Raw genomic sequence first — 27,173 nt, forward strand, 5'->3', positions numbered from 1 at the left:
TCTTCCTTGAAAGGCACATGGCTTAAATGGAATGAGAGATGTGCAACTTAAAGCATTTATTCTAGTGAATGTTTATTTGGTGTTATGAACAAGTTAGCAAACAGTTAATCAGAATTAGAGTTTTTATATATCCTAACATAATTCTGAAAGAGATGGGGAAACCAGACCACCTGACCTGCCTCTTGAGAAACCTATATGCAGGTCAGGAAGCAACAGTTAGAACTGGACATGGAACAACAGACTGGTTCCAAATAGGAAAAGGAATATGTCACCCTGCTTATTTAACTTATATGCAGAGTACATCATGAGAAACGCTGGGCTGGAAGAAGCACAAGCTGGAATCAAGATTGCCGGGAGAAATATCAGTAACCTCAGATATGCAGATGACACCACCCTTATAGCAGAAAGTGAAGAGGAACTCAAAAGCCTCTTGATGAAGGTGAAAGAGGAGAGTGAAAAAGTTAGCTTAAAGCTCAACATTCAGAAAACTAAGATCATGGCATCTGGTCCCATGACTTCATGGGAAATAGATGGGGAAACAGTGTCAGACTTTATTTTTGGGAGCTCCAAAATCACTGCAGATGGTGATTGCAGCCATGAAATTAAAAGACACTTACTCCTTGGAAGGAAAGTTATGACCAACCTAGATAGCATATTGAAAAGCAGAGACATTACCTTGCCAACAAAGGTCCATCTAGACAAGGCTATGGTTTTTCCAGTGGTCGTATATGGATGTGAGAGTTGGACTGCGAAGAAAGCTGAGTGCTGAACAATTGATGGTTTTGAGCTGTGGTGTTGGAGGAGACTCTTGAGAGTCCCTTGGACTGCAAGGAGATCCAACCAGTCCATTCTAAAGGAGATTAGTCCTGGGTGTTCATTGGAAGGACTGATGCTGAGGCTGAAACTCCAGTACTTTGGCCACCTCATGCGAAGAGTTGATTCATTAGAAAAGACCCTGATGCTGGGAAGGGTTGGGGGCAGGAGGAGAAGGGGATGACATGGCTGGATGGCATCACCAACTCGATGTACATGAGTTTGAGTGAATTCGGGGAGTTGGTGATGGACAGGGAGGCCTGGCGTGCTGTGGTTCATGGGGTCGCAAAGAGTTGGACATGACTGAGTGACTGAACTGAACTGAAGATAATTCTTCCTTGTATCATTTATCTTTGTGTAAACAGTAGTGGCTCAGAAAAGGTAAGATGATCTTCATAAAGTTATGTAGCCAGAGCACTCTTTTAATATTCATATTAACTGTCAAGCTGTGTCTCTAACCATCTGAAACACTGTTGTGTAGTGCATAGTGGCATTAACAGTTTCCACGATCACTGATTATTATAGTGTTTTACTCTTAACAGTAAACACATGTATGCTCTAATTGGTTATTAGAATTTTTGCGGCAAGAGTGTATAAGGAGATGTGCACTTTATGTACTTGATCGTTAATCACATACATGTTGGGTAGGCATTCAGCTGTTTGGCCTTAAAAAATAGCAAAGCAGAACTTGAATGCATCCCTGTTGTTTGTCATCTGTGAACCTGTTTTCCTCATCTGTAACATAGGAAGTCACAGCGTGTATCTCATAGGTCTGTTCAGATTAAGCGAGAGCATGCCTGTGCAGTTCTCAGGAACTCAGCCCGTCGCTTTATTTGGAGAGCTAGGAACGAAGATCCACCAGCAGTGAGTCGAGCACTCAGCTTAATGTGAATGTGACACCTCTCCGCACCACCACCCAGCTTCTAACACATCTTTTCCTAGTCAGGTTCACTGCACAACTGTAATGCTATCTCGTGAAACAGCAGGGAGCCGAGAGTCCTGTTTTCTTCTAGCGGTGAAGTGGTTTAGGGGTGGCTGCCTGACCGTTACCCCACAAGCAGGGTCTCCCTGCTTTTTTCTTTTAAATGTCTAATACTCAGAAACTGCCTTCTGGTTTGCTCATTAGAGTCACACCACCCGTGGCGTCCCATGGAGTCACAGTGGGAGAACCAGATGCTATGCTGGTAACACTTCACAGTCAAGGTCGTTTGATCTCACAGCAAACCTAATATTCCCACTCTACAGATGGGGAAATTGAGCTGCTGAGAAATTGAAGCGTGACTAGCCCAAGATCCCACAGCTGGTAGTCTGAGTAGGGAGTCAAACCAAGTCTGTCAGACTTTCCAACTCATGTTCTAACCATTGCATTATAAAACTTGTGTTTTAAATTATTCATCAGCATAGAATCTGAGCCAAATTGTTGATACAGAGTAGTTGTTCAAATGATGGGCTCTTCTTCTTTTGTGCTGTTCCCATTCTGGTCATTACGGGCAGGTGGCTGTACTGTGTCAAAAAGGAAGGAATATCAGTGCTAAGATTCCTAGAGAATCTGCACATGTGTGTGAAGCATAAGTTGTCCAGCGGTGTGTTGTTAACACCTAAGGTAGTAGCTTTCTGTTCAGTTTAAGATGGATCAGTGCTCGCCCTCCCCCTCCCGCCTCCCCTCTGCTGGCGCTTGTCTTCTCTCGCTCCATCTCCGTGGAGCTGTGGTTGACGCCGTAGGACTCCTTGAGGTCTGGCACTGTGAGGGTGATGTGGTTTCATGGAAGATATTGCAGTAACCCTCAAATAAGGAACTAGGTGCTGCACTTCCTGTCAGAAGTAGACTCAGCAAAACACGCCTTTGAGGAGGCCCGACCCGGCCGTTCCTCCTCTGCTCTTAAAGCCAGGACCCAAATAGGATGGGCTTGCGGTACTCGTGGTGCGTGGGCAGCCGAGAGTGAGTATCATCTTCCAGATGGGTGCACTGCTGACCTTCATTGTTCATGCTCTGCCATTTGATGGGGCCTTTTGCTGTATCTCAGCAAGTATCTTTGAGCTTCCTCCCCAAATGACTCGTGTTGTTAGTACCGGAAAAATGTTTTTCTCTGCAGTTGATTTACAGGGTTTTACATGTGTGTTAGCGTCAAACTGAACTTTGTTTGTGAGTTGCGACACACGGGGTGAGAAGGCGAGGTTGATTGGTGGTTGACTGTTGTGTAACAGCTGGAACGCTGGCATATTAGCCGAAGTTCATTCTGGGCTCACTGAATTTTGTTGTACCACGTACACAGACCTTGAGGTTTGGATCCAGCCATGGATTCTCCATGCTTTTCTACAGTTGAAAACTTGCTATGGATATTATAAAAATTTTGACAGAAAGCCTACTATACCCGACTGTGGTGATTTAGTCGCTAAGTTGTATCTGACTCTTGGGACCACATAGACTGTGTAGCCTGCCAGACTCCTCTGTCTTTGGATTTCCCAGGCAAGAATACTAGAGTAGGTTGCCATTTCCTTCTCCAGGGGATCTTCCCAACCCAGGGATTGAACCTGGGTCTCCTGTGTTGCAGGAGGATCCTTTACCCACTGAGCTATGAGGGAAACCCCTACTATACCCGACATCCGACTAGCTTCTGGTAAGTATTATAGTGGACTTAGAATTTTCAGAATTTGAATGTGTCCTCATAATTTGACATGGGCTTTTCTCGTGGCTCAGACGGTAAAGAATCCACCTGCAATGCAGGAGACCTGGGTTCCATCCTGGATAAGGAAGACTCCCTGGAGGAGGAATGGTTACTCTCTCCAGTATCCTTGCCTGGAGAATCCCATGGACAGCAGAGCCTGGTGGGCTACAGTCCATGGGGTCGCAAAGAGTCAGACACGACTGACACTAACACTTCGTTTCACTTCATGATGGGACATTGTTGGGGGGTCAGTATCACTGTGGATAGTCTAAAGTGGTACAGAAGTTTTGGAATCAGATCTGAATTAGTACAGATTCTGGGTTTTTCACTTACCGTGGACTGGGGCAAGTTATTCCTGGAGCCTCACTGTCCTCACAGGAAAAATGGGAACACAGTAGCCTGTGTGTCAGAGTTGTTGTGGAGGTTAGAAGTCAGCGCTGTTCACCTCATACTGCACTACTAGACTTCCCTCGAGGCTCAGACGGTAGACTCTCCCTGCAGTGGAGGAGACTCGGGTTTGGGCCCTGGGTCTGGTAGGTCCCCGGGAGGAGGGCATGGCAACGCGCCCCAGCCTGGGAAATCCCATGGACTGAGGAGCCTGGCGGACTGTGGTCTCTGGAGTCACCAAGAGTCTGGCACGACCAAAGCTGCTAACACCAAGTAACCATGCTACTAGTATCACTGATTTTTCAAATCCTGCCCGCCGCCCCGGTTGCTTACTCCTTCCAGTGTGTTCTCACCCCACTCGGAAGACAGTTCTTTTTCCTGCATGATCGGCGAAGCTCTGTGAGATCTGAACCATGTAGAACCCTCAGACCTCGTTTCGTAACGTTTCCTTCGTTCCCGTCGCCTTCCCTGCACAGCCACATCGGCCTCAGCCGCGCTGGCCAGCTGCTTGCTACCTCTCAGGTTCTGTGTGCTTGCTGAACCCTTGGCCTCATGCATTCTGTCCCGGCAGCTTCACACGCTTGCTCTTTCACGTGGTTCTGATCAGTTGCCGTATCTTCTCAGACCATTTTCTGGCACCTGTCTGCAGAGCCAGTGTCTCCACTCCAAGGAATTTTCTGCCATAAGCACCTTGTTTTATTTGCTTTAAAGCCCTTACCTCTAACTGTAATCATACCCCTCTACACTGTAACCTCCAACATGGTAGGAATCTCGACTATCTCATTTATTCGTCAATATTATTTCTCGCACCTGGAAACATAATAGATACTGCATGAGTATGCATGTTTGAATAAATGAAAAAATATATAGCCTAGACCATCTTCTGAAAATGTATGTGTTTTTATTGTTTGTTTTTGTTTTTTAAGATAATCCTGAACTAAGAACTTAAGAACAGTACAGCAAAGACTGAATTCTTGTAGAATGCATTTGTAACACAGTGGACAGTAATACTACTACTACCTGTAGTGTTATCTTTTCAGTGGGCTTCTGGAAGCATTTCATTTGGTATTAGAATGTTTGAAAACAAGCATTCATATAGCTCTTACTACATTTTCATATATAGAGAAACAGTATTTTTGTAATTGCTACACGATAACCCAGTTTGGTCCTATTTAATAGGATATAGATTTTCATTTTAAGGTTGTACAGAGTAAGGTAAAATTCTCTGTATATTTATACTGGAAATATCTTCTGGGATCTTTTTATATGCACACCATTTTAGAGAATATGTGCTAATATGAAAATAGTTCTGTTAGGGTACAAGTATTCAGTAGAATACTCTCAGTACCTTTTTAAAAGGTGATCCAGAGAAGCATTTAGCTTTTCTTTTAGCTCATTAATCCACATGAGTTACTATACTAAATTGCTTAGGAATAGATTGCTTGGAATGAATATATATATATATATATTTAAATCATGTTTTAGCCCTCAGGCAGCCCTAACTCCGTGAAACCTTGTTTGGTTTACCTGAACTTTGTTCTCCGTCTACATGTAGAACATCAACCTTGTCACCTGGAATATTGCAAATATTTATAACGAAAGAACTCCGAAAAACTGAGTCCTACCATTCAGTGTATGGTAGTCCCTCAGGACCTGCCACTCATACCAATGTCCATGAATGCTCAAGTCCCATAGCTGGCCGTCTGTATCTGTAGCTCTGTAGCCTGTTTCAAGCAGCTGTAGATTGTGTAGTACTTCAGTGGATTTATTGAAAAATATTCGCATGTATGTGAGACCTGTACAGCTCAAACCTGAGGTGTTCAGGAATCAGCTGTACCGTTTTTACTATGTACTGTGATTAGCTTCCTGTATTTCACATTTTATTAAAGGAAATCATGTCATTGTATTAGTGAAAGAAGCTCTTTGTGACGTGCCTGTTAAAGTAGATTTTTAGATGCTTTTGGTTTTCTAAAAATAATTATTAAACACTGGTTGGGACCAAACTTTTAAAAAACTCTTGAATATCCTTGAGTTAGTTTCCAGGCCCATGTGAAGTATTCCTTGGGAGAAAAGGAAATTTGTCCAGTGGGTCTGTAGCTGGTACCACATTCCATGTTTCTGTACATGCCTTGATGTTTCTTTCTGCTGCCACTGGCCTGTCTCCCCAGGGTGTGTAGATTTTAAGAATGTGAAGTGTGGTTCCTGGCAGACTGGAGGGATCGCTGCAGTTCAGCATGGGGAAGGCCCTGAATTGGGGCTGATCTGCCAGCTATTTGCCCTGCTCCATGACGAGATTAGTATAAAGTACATTGAGAGTATGTGTTTAGAAACTTTTATAGTAATCTGACATGGGCTTCCCAGGTAGCACAGTGGTAACAAATCTGCCTTCCAATGCAGGAGATGCAAGAGATGCAGATTCGATCTCTGGGTCAGGAAAATCTCCTGGAGGAGGAAATGGGAACCCATTCCAGTGTTCTTGCCTGTGAAATTCCAAGGGCAGAGGAGCCTGGCGGGCCACAGTCCATGGGATCAAAACGAGTTGGGCATGATTGAGCAGCTGAACACACATACAATAATTAGAATAACTGTATATCTGTTGAATCTGTTAATCCTTTGGGCGTAAGTTTTTTGTATCTTATACGTTTTGTTTTTACCAGTAATTTTTAGAATTTTTATTTTTGTGATGAACAGGAAATTTTAAAAAATCTGACCCTTCATAAATAGTTTTGGGCTCTCACCGAATCTACTTACTTTGCAGTGCTATAAATCAGGGAGAGGGGATCAATGTGTTATGGTTTCTGTGTAAGTAGCAGAGTTTCTGGGAAAAAAGTAGAGGAGAGTTACCAGGAAAAATGTCACATGTAGGCCGTGACCAGTCTATTTTGACTTCATTTACTTGTCTGATTGCTTCTAAATAAGATTAATCCATTTCATCAATTGAATTATGAAAAGTGCTGAATAAGGGCAGTGGGACTTATAAAGATAGACAAGATCATTGGAACTTTGTCAGACTCAAGTATGGGTTCCTTTCTTAAATTTTCTTTTTTTAAATGACCATGACATACTATAACGCAGAAGGCAATGGCACCCAACTCCAGTACTCTTTCCTGGAAAATCCCATGGATGGAGGAGCCTGGTAGGCTGCAGTCCATGGGGTCTCTGAGAGTTGGACACGATTGAGCGACTTCACTTTCACTTTTCACTTTCATGCATTGGAGAAGGAAATGGCAACCCACTCCAGTGTTCTTGCCTGGAGAATCCCAGGGACGGCGAAGCCTGGTGGGCTGCTGTCTATGGGGTCGCACAGAGCCGGACACGACTGAAGCGACTTAGCAGCAGCAGCAACATACTATAAAGTCACATGAACGAAGATGAGTCCTGCCCAGATTAATGAACAAAAATTAGTTTTTCTTTTTCCTGAACTGGAAAAGCTAGTTTGCAGAGTGACAACTTGTGATTAAAGTTACTGGTTTGTATAAGTAAGGCAAATAGTCTATCTTTAGAATCATGAAATCTTCACTGTTTGAAGCCTGTTAGTCAGCTGATTTAATGGTCACTGTTACACTAAAGTTTGGGATTCGTATTTAGCTCTTAATCTTTCTGTCATATTGAGTTTCAAATGCTTGTCAGAAAACATGGATGTGTATTCCTTTCCCTCTGTTGTGAATAGGTTATTTAAATCAGTAAGGTTTAAATAGGTTATTTTAAATCAGCTTAAAAATACTGTTTTGTAAGCATTTCTGTCATGCTAGAAATAGCAGTTGTTTAGTAAATAAATAGCATTTCCATTTCCGACTTTGAATTTAATTTTAGGCAACAGTGACAGTGTTCTCCCCTTTGAAATAATTCCCATGTGCCTGTGCTTCTCATTCTCATTAAGTAACATCAGGCGCTTTGTAGACAAAGGACGTGTGTCTGTGTGCTTAGTCATTTAGTCATGTCTGACTCTCTGCTGCCCCATGGACTGTAGCCTGCCAGGCTCTTCTTGTCCATGGGATTCTCCAGGCAAGAATACTAGAGTGGATAGCCATTCCCTTCTCCAGGGAATCTTCCGGACCCAGGGATCGAACCAGGGTCTCCTGCACTGCAGGCAGATTGTTTACCAGCTGGGCCACCAGGGAAGCCCAGACAAAGGAAGTAAGTAGATATTAAGCCAGTGACTGTTGTGGAATAGGCAAAGGACCATAAGTTCTGTGAGCAATCAGTGGATCGACCCAAGTCATATTTAAATAGAAATCTCTCTCACTTAGCTGACCTAAGTCATCTGGGGGAGAAAGGGGCTGAGCAAGAGAGGATGCATTGAGCAAGGACAGGTCAGTCCATCTGGGTTGCTTCTTAGCGGAGGGTCTGTTCGAAGTGCCTGTTGTTGTCCTGGGGACGGATTAAATATGACTGTGTCAGAGTCCAGGCCGAGGCTTCTGTGTCATGGTTAATTTCTCCACGCTCCCTTAAAGCGGCCTCGGCGACGCCTACCCTGAGCGGCCTCTGTCTTGTGACTTAGGCCAGAAGCAAGGAAGATCCCAGGGAGGGAGAATTAGCCTTTTTTAAACAATTAGGTTAACATAACAAAATTATTAATAATGCTGCCACTGGAAGACAGGTTTATTTCATTGTCAGATATTCCCTTCCACATTGCACAGAGTTTCTTAAATATCCGGTTTATTTAATTGTCAGATACTACCTTCCACATTGCATGGCGTTTCTTAAATAGTTGTAGCTGATACTCCATTATATTCTGATATATTTTCACTTTATGATACGTCTACCTATTTCTGTGGTCTTTCTAATTATTTTTGAGGCTCTCTAAAGTATTTTGTTTATCACGAGTATTCAGACCATTTAATGTTGAAATGTTAACTTTAACCTTAAAACCAACAGAAATTAACTAATGAATGCTGCAGTAAACTTATTTTTTTACTTACAAATTTTTACCTCTGTTAAATTATTTCTGTAGGATAAATTCCAGGGAATAGTATGATTAGGTAAAAGGATATATTAACATGCCAGTACTCATAGCAGTCTTGCCAGCCTTAGCTATACTTTTGTTTTTTAAATGAATCAACACCTATGTGGTGTCCTTAGCTGCACATTAGAACCACATGGGGACTCTAATTGTACATTACAGTCTCCTGGGAACCTTTAAAAAATATTGATGTCTCAAGGCCTCCTCAAGACTTTATTTTATTAGTGTGAGGTGTGATCTGGACATTAGGATTTTTAAAAGCTCTCCAGGTAATTCTGAAATGCAGTTAAGATTAAGGACTTTAGTTAATATTGCATCTGAAAATTAATTCCTGAGAGTTTGTTGAATTAGGTTGGTGGCTTAAATCTGATCAAGAAGAATCAACATGAAGTATCAATAGCTTGATCACATCAGTAAATACTTAGATGTTAATCTAGTGTAAACTTTATTTTTTTTTTACTTGGGGATGTATTAGGTCTTGATGTATACACAACTAGTATCATGGTAGGATATTAAAAAATATTTTTCAGGATCTTGAAAGCAGTGAAGCTAGAAAATGGAGAAATTTGGCCATTAGAGGAACACGATATTCTACAAGTCATGGAACCATGGAGTAAGAGAGCCCAGGTCGCCCCTCAAGAGTGAAAGCGATGGAGAAAAATGTCCACAAAAGTCATGGACCACACACTGTACTCTGTGTCCATAGTGTGTAGTAATCCAGAACTCACATCTCTCCAAAGCTTTAGCCCTCAAAGTCCATATGTTAAAAAATATTTAGTTTGTTTCATTGGTCTGCATTTTCCAGTGCAAACTAGGCAGCAGAGATAGTTTTATGTGGTGGTTTAGAATGTCAGCCCAAATTCTGGCTTAACTGACTGTTAGGCACATTATTAAATTTCTTATGGTTTTAGTTTCTTCATCTGCCAATCTTCCCTCACAGGGTAGTTAGAAGAATAAGTTAGGTGATGTATGTAAAACACAGCTCAACATTTGATATATTGTTGAATAATTTAGCAGTAAAGGAGTGATTATGGTTATACCCATTGCTTGTGGAAGAAAATAGAATCCAATATTTAATGAATACTTAATGCATACATTCTGGGGCTTCCCAGGTAGCTCAGCAGTAAACAATCCGCCTGCCAATGCAGATGTGGGTTTGATCCCTGGATCGAGAAGATCCCCTGGAAGATGGCACAGCCACCCAGTCCAGGATTCTTGCCTGGGAAATCCCATGGACAGAGGAGCCTGGCAGGCTGCAGGCCATGGGGTCACAAAGAGTTGGACATGACTGAAGCAGCTTAGCATGCTCACACCAATAGATGGGTAGCATTTTGTCCTTTGAAGCAATGATTTATCTGTCCCTTCAGAGAGAGTGCGTTCGTGGTGATCCCAAACCATTTGTCTACAAAGTATACCCCTACTCTTCTGCCCTGGAGTGAAATCCCAACAAATACTGGAGTACGGGCCATGTGTCGGGAGATGGAACAGGGCATTGCGACCCGGCCAGTCAGAAGACGGGAGGGCCTGGCCCTCCTTAGGGGTTACAGGGAGTGGAGAAGGTGCAGGACAACACGAGAGATCTTTCAGCTCTCAGAGGTGGGAGACTTCTCTAAGAGTCGAGCTGGACTCTCCAGATAAAACTCAGGGTGCCCAAGAATGGTTCGAAAACAATATATTAACAGGATGCTTGAAAGGTTCCCATATTCACAGCGTCAGTCCTTTATATCTTGAAGTCTGTTCTGGGACGTGATTGAGTGTAACCCAACGAGAGGTCCTCCGAGACCCACAGTAGCCTGTGATGTTGTAAGGAAGTGCCGCCTGCACTGCGCCGCTGGCGCCGCTGGTAGTGAAACGCCCTTTGCTTGGCTTGCGGTGGTGGTGTCCTCATGGGGTGAAAACAGAGAGGTCACGGAGATCTGTCGCGCTCCCCTCCCCCTGCACTGTTTACACGCCTTCATCTACAGATCTTCTTTCTCTCATTTTTATTTATTTGTTTGTTTTTCTTTTCAAAGCCTCATCTGAGGCTCTGGCACCCCTTCATCCACCACCTGAAATAACCAGAAATTCTAGTGAATTTGCGGGTGTGTTTTTCTGTCCTGCCAGACTTGATGGCATAACATCCTGGTGTGTGTTTCTGAGGTAAAGTTTAGATACCCAGGCGTATCCTTCTTCACGGCAGAAATACAAGGCCGAGGCCCGAGTGACTGACTCAGTGCTGCAGAATCCCATCTGCCAGTGCAGGAGACTCGGGTTCCATCCCTGGGTCAGGAAGGTCCCCCTGGAGAAGGAAACAGTAACCCAGTTCACTATTTTTGCTGGGAAATCCCATGGACAGAGGAGTGTGGCGGGCTACAGTCCATGGGGTTGCAGAGAGACACACACACACACTTCTCCATGGCCAGAATGTCAGTGTAAGCAAAGGGTCAAGTCAGTTACCAACTGTAGGCATAGAGAGGGCTTCTAATCAGGAGAACGGGTAGTAGTTACCTAGGAATAAGGAAAGTGAACTTAAACTGGGAAGAAAGCCTGTCCCTCGGAACTGAGAGCGTGGGGAGGAGCCTCCAGCCCGCCTCTGCGGGAGAGCGGCCGGGGAGGCCTGGGCTCGGCCTTTCCTGCCCACTCTTGGCCCATCGGCAGGGCAGCTCTGTTTCTGCACGTGTTTCTGTTTGAAACTCTTCAACTATATAGCAGTGGGAAAACCAGGGTCTCGGGTGACTTGTGTTGCAGTTTATCTCAAGCCTCCGAGCTGGCCTTTTTCACGTGTATCTGCTGCCCGTGTGTTGAAAACTAGGGGCTCACAGGCCAGTGTCCACATGAAGTTAAGCAGATGACGTTGGGACTGTTTGTTTATTTGAACTGTTTGTACCTCCCCTACCAGTATTTAGAGCAACAGTTGACTGTGTGTATACTCTGTGTTATTTCTGTTAAGATACGTATTTTTCTAGTTTGTGTCATAATTTAACTCAAAACCATTATTTTCCTCCTTAGTAATACATTAAAATGATGTTGTTATTACGAGTAACAGCATTGTAAAGTCAATGAACTGTATTTAGTGCATAATATGCCACACAGGGGTAAAACCCCCATGAGAGTCTTTCTGTTTTTTGTTTCCACAGAGGTGGCAGTAACAGCAGTAAGCCACATTGTGGTCACCGGACAGGAATCCGTGTTTGACCTTAGAACAGTATTTGTTTATCCTTGAGAAAGATATGCTTATCCTGGTAGCCCTGGCATATAGCAAAGTGCCTGCCATTTAGTAGAAGCCCAAGTTCAGGAAGTTGACATGTGTTCAACTGAGGTGTGAGAAGAGAAAGAAAAAGCCAGAGAAAACAGTGGATGAATAGGAGGGTTCTTAAGGGCATCAAGTGAGGAAAAGTTTTTAAAAGAAGAATCAGGTCACCACTTTGAGATTCTATGAAACTCAGACTCAGTGGGGGAAAAAGTCACTGGATTTGGGGGTTTATTTTGTCAATGGAGACCCAGGACAGAGAAGTCTTAGTAGCCGTAGGAGAGGCGATGGTGGTGGTGTTTAAGTCATGCCAGACTTCTTTGCGACGCCATAGACTGTAACCCTACTCTTGCCTGGAAAATCACATGGACGGAGAAGCCTGGTAAGCTGCATCCATGGGGTCGCGAAGAGTCGGGCACGACTGAGCGACTTCACTTTCACTTTTCACTTTCATGCATTGGAGAAGGAAACGGTAACCCACTCCAGTGTTCTTGCCTGGAGAATCCCAGGGACGGGGGAGCCTGGTGGGCTGCCGTCTATGGGGCTGCACAGAGTCGGACACGACTGAAGCGACTTAGCAGCAGCAGCAGCAGCGGACTGTAGCCCACCAGGCTTCTCTGCCCACGGAATTTTCCAGGCAGGAATACTGGAGTGGGTTGCCACTTCCTCCTCCAGTGGATCTTCCCAGCTCAAGGATCTAACCAGCATCTTCTGCACTTGGCAGGTGGATTCTTTACCCCTGTGCCACCAGGCAAGCAGCCAAGGGAGAGAGAAGGCTCCAAATGGCAAAGCCTTTAATTAATTGTTTTAACGGCCAGTGGGGAGGCAGAAGGGAAGGGGTTGGGGGGGGGTGTTGTATGCAGATTAGAGGGGTTACAGCAGAGATTCTCAATGCCAGCATTACTGGTAGTTTGGGGCCTGATGACTGTGTTGTACCGTAGGGCGTGGTCCTGTGCCTTGGGGGACAACCGCCGCGCCCCGACGTGTGGCAGTGAAAAGCACCTGCAGACGGTGTCAGATGCCCCCTGGGCTGGTGCAGGTTGGAGTGAGACTGCTGCTGGCACACACTTTGCCCTTTCTCGCCTCCGCTCCGTTGTCTGCTGGGGTGTTCATGGTGCTTGTAGGCAGATGGGGAAGGAACCGCTCCAGAAACAGGTGGGAAGCTACAGGCATCCAGGGCGTGATGCCTGAATTGGTTACCAGAGGGCAGTTGGTAGGGGACCAGGGCAAACATACCGTTCGGAGAGGTGCCCTGGAGTTAGAGGAGCCGCGCAGACGTGTCTGATGTTGGGCAAGGGTGGACTTAGTCATGTTAGTTCACGGCCGTGAGCTTCTCACTCTGAACAGAGAAAAGATTACCTGAGGATGGAGTAGATGAGGTTAATGTTGGGTCTTTGAGGGAATCACACAACGTTTTGGTAACCCCTGTGGGGATGGATTAACACACATGAGTAAAGCGATCCAGAGCAGCAGTGAGGCCTGGCTGAATAGGGACTTTAAAAATTACTTAAGACATTAAAATCCTAGAGAAGAGGACTTCCCTGGTGACTCATTGGATAAGAATCCACATGCCAGTGCAGGAGGCACAAGTTCCATTCTTAGTCTGGGAAGATCCCACAGGCCACAGAGCAACTAAGCCTGCATGCCATAGCTTCTGATCCTGCACTCTGGAGCCCGGGAGCCCTGACTACTGAAGTCGTTTTTGTGCCTAGAGCCCATGCTCTGCAACAGGAGACGCCACCACCGTGAGAAACCTGTGCACCACAAGTACAGGAAACCCATGCAAAAGCAACAAAAACCCAGCACGGCCAAAAATAAAAAAGAAAAAAAAGTAAAGCAAAAATCCCAGAGAAGAAATAAACCTATAACCCAACCACTGTAATACTGTTTTAATTTGTGCACTTTACTGTTTATACTCAATGCTTTTTGCCTTTTTTATTTTGCTGAATATAGATTTCAATGTTACTGAACTGTTATTTGAATTATAGTTAATGGCTACAGAATAGTCTGTAGGGCTTCCCTAGTGGCTCAGTGGTACAAAGAATCCACCTGCCAATGCAGGAGAGACTCAGGAGTCACGGGTTTGATCCCTGGGTTGGAAAGATCTCCTGAAGTAGGAAATGGCTACCCAAGTATTCTTGCCTGGAAAATTCCATGGACAGAGGAGCCCGATGGGCTACAGTCTGTGGGGTTGCAAAGAGTCAGATGCAACTGAGTGGCTTTCCCTTATAAGACTACGCACACAGGTAATACTGTGTAGATATTTTCTTTAATCAGATAGCCCTCTAGTTACTGGCTTGATTAGGTTGTATCCAGTTCTCAGTAACAATTGTCCTTAATGTTGTAGCGCACTTTCTTGGAGCCTTGCTGGATTTTATTTGTGGATCCAGTAAAGGCTTTATACAGTGCTGAATGCAGAGCAGAAAATGTGTTGGCCTCAGGGTCACTTCACTGAGTTTCTCCCTGACCCACCACATTTAAAACTGCAAACCCCATCTCTGCTTCATTTTTTCCACCACCCCTGCTCTCTCTAGAACACTGGGTGTTTTATCCTGATTGCTCTCATCTCCCTTGCTAAGTCCTCAAACTCCCACAGGCAGGACAAGGATTTGGGGTCAGTTGACCGGCACAAAGAATGCTGGCGCGTAAATACTTGCCAAGTGGTGGGGTTTACCCTGACGGACAGGCAAGGTGGGTTTGAAGAGTGCCCACAGCAGCACATATTCGTGGAAGCCAGTGGGAGGATAATTGCACTAACTCGTACTTGGTTTCCAGGCGGGCTCGAAAACAGCAGCTGTCCACGTGGCTGATGAACTGGGGGATGTAGGGTTAGCGCTGTGGCGGCAGGTGCGCATTCCTCCAGCAGGAGAGCGTGGGAAAGGTAGGAGGTAAGCAGACTGTGGTTCCAGCAGGGAGTTTCCCAAGGTTTCCTTACGACAGAAGAAGTAGTTTGAGAATTAATAGTGACATGGTTGGTAGAAAATGCCGTTTTGCCAGGAATGGACTGTGTCACTGTTTAATCGCCTCTGCCTTGGCCAGCAGCCCCCTCTTGGCTGGGTGTGTATTTGATTCACACCGTATGGTACTGTATAAGTTAAGTTGTGTTTTCAAAGAATTTTTTTTTCCTGATCAGAGCAAGGTTGTATGTGGTAATCTGAGTAAGCAGATAGGCCAGTCATGTCTGAATTAAGCAGAGCTAGTGACAGTGTCACCTCAGCCCAGGTGGCACAGTGGTAAAGAACCTGCCTGCCGTTACAGGAGACATAAGAGACACAGGTTCGATCCCTGGGTCGGGAAGATTCCCCTGGAGAAGGCGTGGCAACCCACCTCAGTATTATTACCTGGAAAATCCCACGGACAGAGGAGCCTTGTGGGCTACAATCCTTGGAGTCTCAAAGAGCTGGACATGACTGAGTGACTAGCAGTCTTACTTGGTAAATAAGTAAGATATTTAGCATGGCATATATTAAGCAACCGTTGGGAGTCTTGCTTGAGTATGGAAATTGTAATAGTTTTCTTCTGAAACAGCTTTAATTGTCACCTTCAGCCAGTATCTGGCCCTCCAGTTTGTTAAAGATTTTCTACTATAACGTATTTTTAGTTTCCAAATTCCATGTATTTCCTGGTGAATTGTACGATTTAGTGGACGAAACACTGGATTGACAGTTGAAGTAATGTTTCCCTCTCATATTTGTCAGTAGGTGACATGTCTGTTATGTCTTAATTCGTTCGTTTCTTCCTTTTTAAAACATGATAGTGATCCCCAACACCACTTTCTGCCTTCTTCCAGAATCTCTGGGACACTTTGTCAACATACTGGTTTATTAGAACTATGTAAAGAGATTTCATGTTTTGAGATCTGTCCCAGAAATGTTTTTTTTTCTTACCCATGCCTTTTTCAGCTTTATTTGAATATTGAGGTGTATCTGCAGTGATGTGAATTGAGCTGAGTTGGTCATCTTTTAAATTTAAAAAGTTATAATTTGTGTTATTGGGACCAAGTGCTTTATTCAAAATAGGATTTGATAATTATATTGACAAGTATAGTATGATAAGACGTTATAGTATTTTTCTGTACATAGTTTTGACTTTGCGAATTTTGAGGATACAGCCTCCACTTGTTTTTAACAAAAATTGGACTGACCTTGCGTAGATTGGAGCGATTAATTTCTTCCCTTCTCAGTAAAATTGACCACAATTAGCATGTACTGTAACCCATTTTAAGACAAAGGCTTAGGAAAACTTGCTTTTTTTTTTTCTTTCTTTTTTTGAAAACCAGAGGAAAACTATTCTTACATTTCCTCATTGTTTGTTTGTGAGCATAATATTAACTCTTTCAGAATCCCAGTCTTCTCTTTATCTTGATCAAAGAACGTCCTTAGGAAGGAATCCTGCAGTTGCCATTTAGCCCATGTGTGACTTCTTGTGAAGTTATGTCTCAATTACTTGGGACTGTGCAAACCAACTTTCTGGAGCAGAGCCTCAAAGAGCAGTGAGGTTAGAAATTTTGCATAAGAGATAATTTAACCTATCTCTGAGAGGCTGACTATATATGTATATTATATTAGTATGTTTTTATATATTAATATATATATTATAGTGTATTTGCATGTATTATATAGAGAATATACATATGTATTGGAATTTCCCATGTGGTGCTAATAGTGAAGAACTCGCCTGCCAATGCAGAAGACCTAAGAGATGTGAGTTCAATCCCTGGGTCAAGAAGATCCCCTGGAGAAGAAAAGGGCAACCCACTCCAGTATTCTTGCCTGGTGAGCTCCATGGACAGAGGAGCCTGGCAGGCGGTAGTCTGTGGGGTCGCAAAGACTCAGACACAACTGAGCGACTGAGCACACACATGCATGTATACCTTAACCAGCATTTGCTTCTTTCCAGGGAGGATGCTGGAGAACCAGACTCCTGGAGCAGTTTGTCCTACGAAATCCCTTACGGAGACTGTTCTGTGAGGCATCACCGAGAGCTGGATGTCTATATGCTAACCTCCGAGTCTGAACCACACCAGGAGCCCCCACTTCCTGGAGACAGTTGCACTGGACATATTTTTAAACTTATGAACATCCAACAGCAGCTAATGGTAAGGAAGAAAATTTCCATTTTCAGTCTTTGGTACCCTCACCCCTTCCCCCAGTGAGCTTTGCCATAATTAGAACATAGCCGTGCTTCCCTCAGAGATTGTGAAACCTGTAGAGCAGTTTTAGCTGCATTCGAAGTCAGCATTTATAGCGATAGAGCTTAGCACTGGGGAAGTACAAGAGGAGACTGGGAAACTTCTTCATTGGTTTTTGCCAGGCTTTTAAAATAATGAAAGATACACATACACATTGCTGACAGAGAAGAGTGCAACAACTAGAGCTAAAATTTTCTGGCTTAAAAGGAAATTTGTTTAACACTGTGAATTTGTTGGTTTAACTTTATAAAACAAAATGAGCTGAACTGTTTCTGAGATTGTTGCTAAAGAACAGGAACCAAATTTACTTAGGAGCAGTCTTCCCTCAACTCTTTCAATGAGTGATGACCATGCTGCTATATTTAAATTGATAGTTGTGCAGTAAAAAGATCACTAAAAAAAATAAAGATTTTTATAATCCACTCAAGCCTTCAAGATAAAGTTGTTGCCAGACTTAAAAACATTACAGACTCCCTGGTGGCATTTATTATGGATAATATACACGTCATGTGGATACATCTCTCTTGGCCGTAACATCTAAAAGGCTAAGTTTAGATAATTTTTCCACCCATTTTATTTCAGAGTTGATTTGATTTGGAAAACTCTTGGCAGTAATTTCATTTAAGGTCACCTGGGGTCAGCTTCTCTGGGAGCAGACCTTATTTCAGAGACGGGCGGGCCAGGACACTTCATGGCAGGGTTGCAGATGCACTCGCCTCTGCCTCTCTGGGTTGTGTTTATTCCAAACCAGGTGTCAGTTTATTTTCCTCTCTGGAGGTGGCTGAAAACTCAGGTTTTCTTTAGAGCTCTTCTACTCGGTGAATGGTAGTCCATTCAGAGACAGCAGATTGCAGATGCCACAGCTACCCGCAAGATGTGGAAATAGTTTCCTGGAAACCATGAGAAATTAGAGCTATGAGAAGATACATGTGTTAGGAACATCTAAAATTTCTCAGGCCATACCACTTTTTTCTCCAGATCCCCATTCTGTCATGTTCACCCTTTGTTAAATTCCATGACCCATTTTCATAATTCCTTGGAGTTGGTCACCATCTCAGGAGGAAGGAAGCAAGCGATTTTGAGTTCTCTTAAAGAAGCGTAGCACGGCAGAGTTCAGTGCAAATCTGTTTTTCTCGTACTGTCTTATTAGAAGGACCTGAGTGAGCTTGACGGGTTTTACACCTCCACATGTGAACTTTCACATGAGACCCAGCGCGCAGACAGGAGCGGGTGATGATCGAGGACTGGAGGCACAGGGCCCGAGTGGGCGGAGGAGTGAGATGGCGGCAAACGGTGTGTGCGAGAGATTATCCTAACAGAGCGAATGACGAGTGAAGAGCGAACCAGGTGTTTCAAAAAATAGTTCTGGGAGCTCCCTCGTGGCTTAGTGGTCAGGATTTCAGGCTTTCTCGGCTGTGGCCCGGCTTCAGTCTATGATCAGGATGTGCAGTGCAGCCGAAAAATAAATAAGGAAAGAAAACCATGTAACTCAAAAAACAGTGTCATTCTAGGGGTTCCTGAAACTTAGATACAGAGGTAAACCCACTCTAACGATCAGACATATTTTGTTTCTCTCCATTTTTTTCCTAAGCTTTGTCTAACATGTGCTTGTGGCTTTTACATAATTTTAACTTTAGATTAACTTTTATTTATTTTCTAAAACATTATAAATATCTTTTTCCGATTTCACTGTAGTCTTCACTGTTAACGTTCGGAATATGTGACAGCATAGCGATCTGCACCAGGTTATTAGCCACGATTGTTCTAACCATTCCCACATAGTTTGTCGCGTCTGTTTCTCAAGTTGCAAAGACCTATTTTTGAGATGACCTATAAAATATTCTCAAAGCACAGTACCATCTGAGAATAATGAAAAATTCCCTATTGCTCGTTTGATATGTTATTTGTTTAATATTCAGTAGTAGAGGAACAGAGGAACTCTTTATCAGAAAGTGAAAGAAAGAATTGAATCATGCTACTCTTTTGAAATTATTATACCCCCTTAACTAAAATAGTTATCCTAGATTGAACAGAGCCTGTTTTGGAGATTGAAGGATGCTGTGTAACTCCTAGGTAAGAATTCAGGGCATGGGAGCATCTGTCTGTTCCTTGTGATTGAAGAGAGAGTTTACCAGACTGGTCAGGATTTGTTTTTACTTGTATATACAAGGCAGGAAGGAAGCTGCCTCTGCCCCTCTAAAGGCCCTATAAAAGGTAGCTTTTTCAGCTGCTCATTTGAAGATCAGTTCTGTGCTTTTTTAAAATAAGGTTTTTTGAGGCTCAGTTTTAATCTGCTTTCTAAAATAAGTCAATAATATAGAAAATAGCCATATTGTATTTTCTTGGCATCTTTATCATTCTGGCGGTTATGCAGCTATCAGAGGAAACTGAGGTCAGAGCCGAGGGAGCGTTTATTGGCATTTATTAGGTTGGCTCATCCTGTGACTTTAGAAGGGCTAGAATGCTAGTGACTTGTCTCCCATGTCAGTGACATCTTTTTCTCATGGTCAATTTTTAAAAAAAAAAAATCTTCTATTTCCTCCTAGAAAACAAACCTCAAGCAGATGGACAGTCTCATGCCCTCAGCGGTGACAGCACAGGAGCCTTCAAGTCCCCCCCGTGACCAGGATGCAGATGGTCACTTTCTTCCCCGAGAGTCCAAGCACACAGCCAGCCAGCAGCTTGCCTCTCCTGAAGCTGCTGAGAGCTGTCAGCACTGCCGGGGGAGCTCCGTGGGGCAGACTGAGAGCTCCTGTGATTTGTCAGGTGTGGCCAAGGAGGAGGATACAGACCCTTCCTGCAGGAAGAAGAGCACAGGCGTGGAGAGAACAGGAGGTGAGGTGGGGCCAGCACCTATCACAGACCCTGGGGCGGCATCTGCTCCCGACAGCTGCATTCAGAGCGTGCCTGATGGCAGAGGAGAGGACCCAGAAGGCCTTCTGTCCTGTGGAGTCAGAGATGAAGAAACTACGTCTTCGGCAGTGGCCACCGACCTGGGGCCCCCAGGCAGCGTCCTGCAGTGGGGCGTGGCCCAGGCCTGCTCTGGAGGCAGGCTGGTGGTTGCTTCACCAGCAGGTGCCAGTGCCCCCCAGGCTACGGGAGAAAGGGAACATGGTCTCGTGCACCCCATTGCTGCCATCGTGGGGAGCATGCTTGAAGTGGAAGAGAGTATGAAGAAACAATTTGAGGACTCCGGTATCAGCACTGCTGGAGACTCTGACGGAAAAGTCACAGACGAGCCTGTGTATGGAGCCAGCATTCTAGACTGCGTCTGGACCCCCCGTTCCCTGAAGGCTAACAAACCTGCAGAGTGGATCCTTGGAGTTAGTAATGGCAAAGCTGCCACTGACCAAACTGCAGAAACCGAAACTTCTAAAAGCTATACAGAGAGAGCTCACACTCCAGGAGCCCAGAACCCTCAGTTAATTCCAGCTGCTGCAGGCGACGAGGTTTCAGAAGGGCTCCGACCCAACACTCCCTTAGCCAGCATGTGTGCATCAGGGTCACCCTCTGATTTAACCTTGCCTGGGCCGCACAAAGATGTGACACCTACCCCGAAATCAGAAACGGAGTCATCTGGTGTTCACAGCCAAGACAGCGAGTCACCCATCTGCTCCGCAGCTGGGGGTGATAAACTTGGCACAGCCCCTGGGTGTCAGCCATGCACAGGGACGTCTGGTGGGGTGTCGCTTGCAGAACATTGTGACGACACAGCCCCCCAGCCTGAGAGCACAACCACAGGACAGCTCGGCACGCGGCCCCCGCCCCCTGCCAGCTGCCCGAGCAGCCCACAGGCCAGCTCCACCCAGAGCACCCCAGACACCCCAGAACGTGTGGATGCTTCTCCTCTCCGAGTTTCAGATAAAGAAAGCCAAGGAGAAGATCTGAAAGCGGAGACATTGTCAGCAGATCCGGCTGAGGTGGTTCCACACCCACAGGCCGCTCCCCCCACGGCTGAGAAAGAAGGGGCATCATGCCTGGCTGTGACGCCAGGCGGGACTGTCTCTCTGGCAGGCAGTGAATCAGTAACCAAAGATGACGCACTCTCGCTTGTCCCCTCCCAGAGTGAAAAGGGAAGAGCAGCCCTCCAACCACACACAGGTGGTGGAGATGGGCCTGACGGAGACACAAGACGTCCGGAGGAGCAGCCTCCAGAAGGCGGCACAACGGGCCTGGGCCCACCCCCCGCGACCCTAGACCTGCCGCCTGGCATGGGGAACACTGGTCCCGGAGGACTCGCTGGGGAGCAGGAGTTCCCCTCCCCCACAGTGGCCCCCGAAGCCCTGGCCATTGAGGGGGCCACTGCCTCTGCCCTGCTTCCTGGGGGTCAGGCCACTGTGACTGAAGGAGGAAAAACTCAGGTGGTTCCTGAGGGCCCAGGAGACGAGGGTAAAGCCAGGACCTGTCCCACCACTGAGGATGGCGCCCTCTGCTCTGGAGCATCGCAGGAAGAACGCAGACCACCGCCTCCTGTGCCAGAGGCCCCGGGGGTCCCCGAAGAGCCTGGCGCAATGGCCGGGGCAGAGGACAGAGTGCCGCAGCCCAGCAACTCCCTGGGCACACCCTTGGCCCGTCTTCATGCAGAAGCTAAACCCAACAAGGAAGTGGCCCCAGCAGCCTCCCGGCCGACGGGAGGTGGGGCTGCACAGAGCCTGGTGCCACCAGGAGCCGGTCTGGCTGCACACTCCAGCCAGGACGCCCCAGGTGCAGAGCCGAGCAGCTCAGCTCCACCGCCAAGTCTGTTAGCAGGTGGGCCCGAGGCACAGAACTGCAGTCCAGCTTCTTCGGCTCTGGATGTTGAGGTGGAAAACACCCCGTCCCCAGGGAAGAGCGCCGGGTGTGAGGTGAGTGGAGATGCAGCGCTGGACGGTGCCCGGGTCCGTGGTCTACAAGAAGCCCTTGGGGCCGGGACAAAGGATATATCTCACAACGCCCCAGACACCTCGTCCTGCCAGGAGGAGAATATGATCCTGGGTTTGCCTGGAGCTTCACCAGCCGCAGGCATGACTGACCCCCAGGGCATCGCGCCCCTGGAGCTGGTGGCGCCTCCGGGTGGGGAGAAGAAGCTGGAGGGAGCAGACTGTGGCTCTGTTGGCCTGCAGGAGGCCCAGGGGGACAGTAAGGCGCATCATGACCCGCCGCAGCCTGCGGGCGGAGAGCGCCCCCCAGAGATGGGGCCCTCGGGTGAGCCAAGGGGTGCCCCCGCTCTGCCCTGCGCTGTCTCCACCAAAGCCCTGCATCAGCCCGAGGGTGCCAACTCCATCGAGGAGGCTGCCATCCGCATCGTGGATTCCGTCATAGAGCAAGTCAAGGCCTCCGGAGCACTGATGACAGAGGGGGCTCTCGGGCACGGGTCACCACCCAGGCCTCCCAAGGCAGGCCCAGGGACGGAGCCCACAGCACATGCTTCCGCCGGGGAGACAAGCTCCCTGCAGCCTGCAGAGACCCCGCCGGTGGACAGTGGTGGCAGAGAAGCCTCTGGGAGCCCTGAGCAGTGCTTTGCTGGAAGTGAGGAGCCAGAGATTATTGTGCCTGTCCAAGGACCTGCACCAGAGACAGGTAAGCCACACAGAGTACACAAGCAACCGTGTGAGGGATAGATTCCCTTCAGAGTCTCTGGGGTGTGCTGGTAAAAATACAAGTGTCACTGCTGTTTAGAGGCCGTGTGTTCACTGGGTCGGTTGCCAGGCTACCAATCAACACCATCCGGAGAGACACGTCATGTCAGACTGGGACAGATTTTGCTTCCTGTATTCCAGAGCCCTGGCTTGATAGCTCAGAACCTACAAATGCTCTGTCCGTCCCACTGAAGCAGCTGCAAGTTTCCTAACCTGGAAAACAGTACTGCGATCCCAGGTGCTCCAAAATGATAAAGGGATGGAGCAGATGTTTTGAGTCATGTGTCTTAGTCCTTTTTCTCGAGAACCGTGATACACAGTGCCGACAAAGTGTGTTTTATTTACAAACCTGAAAGTCCCTTTCTTTGCCCACCATCCTGGTCCGTGTCCTGAGCACATTTAGAGTCAGGGTGGTTTCAGAACAGCTGGCAGTATCTTTCTACGCCGATGGCCCAGCATCCCACATGGTGGCATCAGGTCATTGGTGGAGGCTGGGGGGACGGGAACGCCCTACTCTTCCTGCCCGAGGAGCAGGCCTCCTGTTCCATTGCCGGTGGCTCTTGGGCAGCCAGCCGTCTGGGAACTGGGGACCCTGCGCCGCGCAGGGCCTCGGACACAGGATTTCCGCCCGAGCCTGGTCTGCCGCGCTGCTGTCACAGGGCAGACGTTGTGTCTGCTTATCTCGGGGAAGCAGCTGCAGCAAGCAGATTGCTCACACGGCAGCAGCCCCGTTCCCTGTGTGGGTGACCATGTCCAGAGAGAGCAAAGAGAAGCCACTAGTGCTCGGTGGAAAGAGACCAGCCGCATAGAACTTCTTATTGGGGGTTGAGGCTAAGGCTTAAACTGAAGTCGGACTGGGTTTTGACTCTTGACGTCATTCAAGTTCAGTTGAGTTCACACTTTGAGACCACCACCTGTTCCCAGAGATAGAGGACCTATCTCCATGCTCACCCCCAGACTTTCATAGGTAAGAACCCTATTTTGTTTTTATCATCCAACTGTTTTTACAGTTCCTTCTAAATTTTGAAAAACCCCTTTACTGTAGCTGTGTGTTAAGCGTTGCGGGGGTGGGGCAGGAAGAGAAACGAACGAACAGAAGGCAAGAAGTTGCTTTGGAAAAAGCCATTTAAACACAGTGGCCATTTCTCTTGATAAAGGGTTTTTAACCATTTATAATCTGTTTTTCCAGTTGAGGGATTTAAGAAACCCATAGTAGTAGTTTTGGTGGCTTCAGGCTTTTTGTTTTCTTAATATCTTGGATTGTTAGCCATGAATAAATTTCTATCACTGTCAGTCTCAGGATTTAAATAAGAAGGTCTCTAATTTTTTAAATAAGGCACAACAACAGGTCTATTTTGGGGGCCCTGGCAGGTTGACATTTCAGAAGAATGGGAGTGGCTGTAAGCTGATGCCCGGCTATGTTCTTTTCATTTGGGTGCTGCGTCTTTGGCCACACGGGCTGGAATTATTTCTCTTTCCGGCTCAGTAGTCAGAATTTAACCCAAGTAAGTACAGACTAAGTAAGGTTGTGTCCAGAGTACCTTATGAGAAAAGGCAGATACCAAGAAGAGTTTCAGACTTTGATTTTTAGTAGTATACAAATATAGTAAGGATGCTATGGAATTGCATCTAAGATTTTAAGGCTGTAGGAAGGGAAATGAGACAGAAATCCAGTTTTAACAGTGTGGGTTTGGAGTGGGTGGATGTGTGTGAGAGAGGTACTTCTGATGCCTCGAGGAGTCATGTGTGTGTGCTCCATGCTGATGGCCTCCAAGGACAGGAAAAAGTAGCCAGTAATAAAGCAAGGGGTGCTTTTTTCAGAAAATAGCCAGGACTGGGGAAAGTCCCTGGTCATGTTGCCCCAGAGAAAAAGCACCCAAGTGTGATCTCAGACCAAAGGGTATTTTCTAGGAAGTTTACATTCCACTTATGAATTTAACCCTACTGCTTTGTAAGTGGGCAGACATCGGTGTAACTGCTGGTTTGGAAGGGCCCACATAGCATTGGCCTCTGTTTTTATTATATACTGCCGTCGGCAGAGCCAAATAGAAATCGAGAGGAGGGAATCACATACCTTCAATTTGAACGAGAGGTCGGGGCCCAGTACGTATCAACAGCACTGCCTGCGGTGCTTTGGGAAGTTAGGATTGCATGACGGAGCCCCGCCAGTCCTGTGGGGGCTGCCGGCACCCTGCAAGTCCCAGTAAGCTCTGTTTACTGCTGTGACTGGGTGCTGCTTGCCAAGATACATATTTTCAGGTGATGGATATTATCATCAGGTAGTAAGGATTTATGAGAAATCATATCTCCAAATAAATGAAATAAAAATCAACACCTGCCCCCCGACCCCCTCCAAAAAAAAAAAAACCCTTGTCTTACTCACTTAGAAATGTTTTAATCAAGGAATATTTAAGGGGATTGCTTAGTCAGATTTTTTTTTTTAAACTTTAATCACATATTATGAAATGGAAGACAGATTTTCGTTCTTCGGACAACAAAACGTTTGCCTTTTTTTTTTTTTAATTGCTAGTAAGATCATGTAATTAAAAATAAAGGCAAAGAAAGGAGACTCACAAGTATTCATTTATAGTAATGTAGCTTTCCTAAATCTAAAGTAGAGCTTTATACATGTCACAGTGTGCTATTAGACTACAATAATTTTTTAGATTTATTTTTAATTGGAGGATAATTGCAATATTATGTTGGTTTCTGCCATTTGAATCGACTGTGAGTATACATGTGCCCCCTACATCTTGAGCCTCTCTCCCACCTCCCAGCCCTAGAATAGTCTTAATATACTTCATTATTATATACTGAGTATATACTATACTATATAATGTAGTCTTTGGTGAAAGAAACCTCTGTGCCCTCTGTTGTAGGGAGCATTTTTCTCTGCCAGAGTAGTAGTGTCACTAGATTAATAATCATAGAAGATTTTCAAGATGAAATCGAAATGATAGTTGTATTTGGATTATTAAGATGAATTTTGACTGTTCAGCCATCAGAGTCCCCTTTAAAAAAAAAAGTGTCAAAGCTTAAATTTGTCTCAGGCATCATTCTATCACTTCCTTCCTGTATTAGCTTGGCCATATGGTGGTCAGGGAACAAAACCGCTACCGTATGGTCTGTTAAGCATCAGTCTAAAGAAAACATGAGGAACTTTTTCTTAAGAAAAGGACCTGCTGGTTTGTAATTGTGTTTTGGTTTGGAAAGAAATAAAAGATAAAGTCCAATTTACTCAGGATACTTTAGGTGGATGAGTGTGTGTAGTATGTTTTTAAAAGACTCTTCCCAAAGGCTGTATTTCAATTCTCAGTGGCTCTTTTCTTCTTGCCGTGTGCAAGTATGTCTTGCCTCTATGATAATAAGATGGACTGACTACTAGCTGTAGTTGTTAATCGGTTCCCTTAAAGCTTGTGAGTTTTCTTTTCCATGTGCAAGTAAGCACCACACTCAGAACCATCATGAAAAGTTAATAGTGAAAATGGAAGTTCAGTAGGCGTTGAACAAGATCTTCCCTTAGCTACAAACCCACACAGAGGCTGGAGAAAACCACACAACCCTGTGATCAGGGCTCAGCACAGAGCCAGAAATGACACCAGCTCCCAAACAATACTTGCTATTTAATGCCAAAAAAAAAAGCAAACAAAATGCATGAAACCTGGAGCAAGTTGTGTAAACAGAAAGGCCCAGGGAATCAATTTTTCAAATGCACTTTGTAACCACCTTGCTCTCCCTAGAAATGCCCGACACAAAAGCTGAAGATGAAGTGGATTTTCTGAGTAACACCCAGGAGAGTTCAGTTTCTGAAGAGGTGGCTCTGGGAAACAGAACCTCTACGCCGGAGGTGAAACCGGGCCTGAAGACCCAGGCGGTGAGTCTGTGCGAGCACAAAATGTGTTTAGCCTGCTCTGCTGTGGCGTTGTCGGGGGGATTTTTTAAATTCACAGTAGGATTTTTCCCCTTCTCCCTTGTTCCCTCCTTTACAAATGTGGACGTGATGCGGTGAGGCTTTTACACAGCGTCGCTTTAGAATGGATGTCTTAGATCCCTGCAGGGATCCCTGGGAGGTTGTAATGAAAAGAGTTTTTTCCCTGTGAGCACAAGACTTTCCAGTTTGTCATGAGGTTTAACATGTCTCAAGATGGGAATTACCACAAAAAGGGATCTACTGACACTTCTTAAACCTGACTCTTCTTTCTTTATATAGAAACTGATAGCGAAGATGATATTTTAATTTGAAACCCAATACTGACGGAAATAGAAAGTATGTCATTTTTAATGATTAAAGAAAATAAGGTTTATT

At 45.6% G+C, this 27,173-nt stretch overlaps 1 protein-coding gene across 1 annotated transcript in view; it reads left to right on the forward strand.

Moving 5' to 3' along the window:
* AKAP13 (A-kinase anchoring protein 13) overlaps nucleotides 1-27,173 on the forward strand; it is a 245,086-nt gene that overhangs the window by 75,664 nt on the left and 142,249 nt on the right. The window contains 3 exon segments of the mRNA XM_070358158.1: nucleotides 16,958-17,156; nucleotides 19,796-22,808; nucleotides 26,608-26,741. Coding sequence (XP_070214259.1) covers nucleotides 16,958-17,156; nucleotides 19,796-22,808; nucleotides 26,608-26,741 — 3,346 coding nt within the window.

Source organism: Bos mutus, chromosome 21 (genome assembly GCF_027580195.1).
Source record: "Bos mutus isolate GX-2022 chromosome 21, NWIPB_WYAK_1.1, whole genome shotgun sequence".
Lineage (NCBI taxonomy): Eukaryota > Metazoa > Chordata > Mammalia > Artiodactyla > Bovidae > Bos > Bos mutus.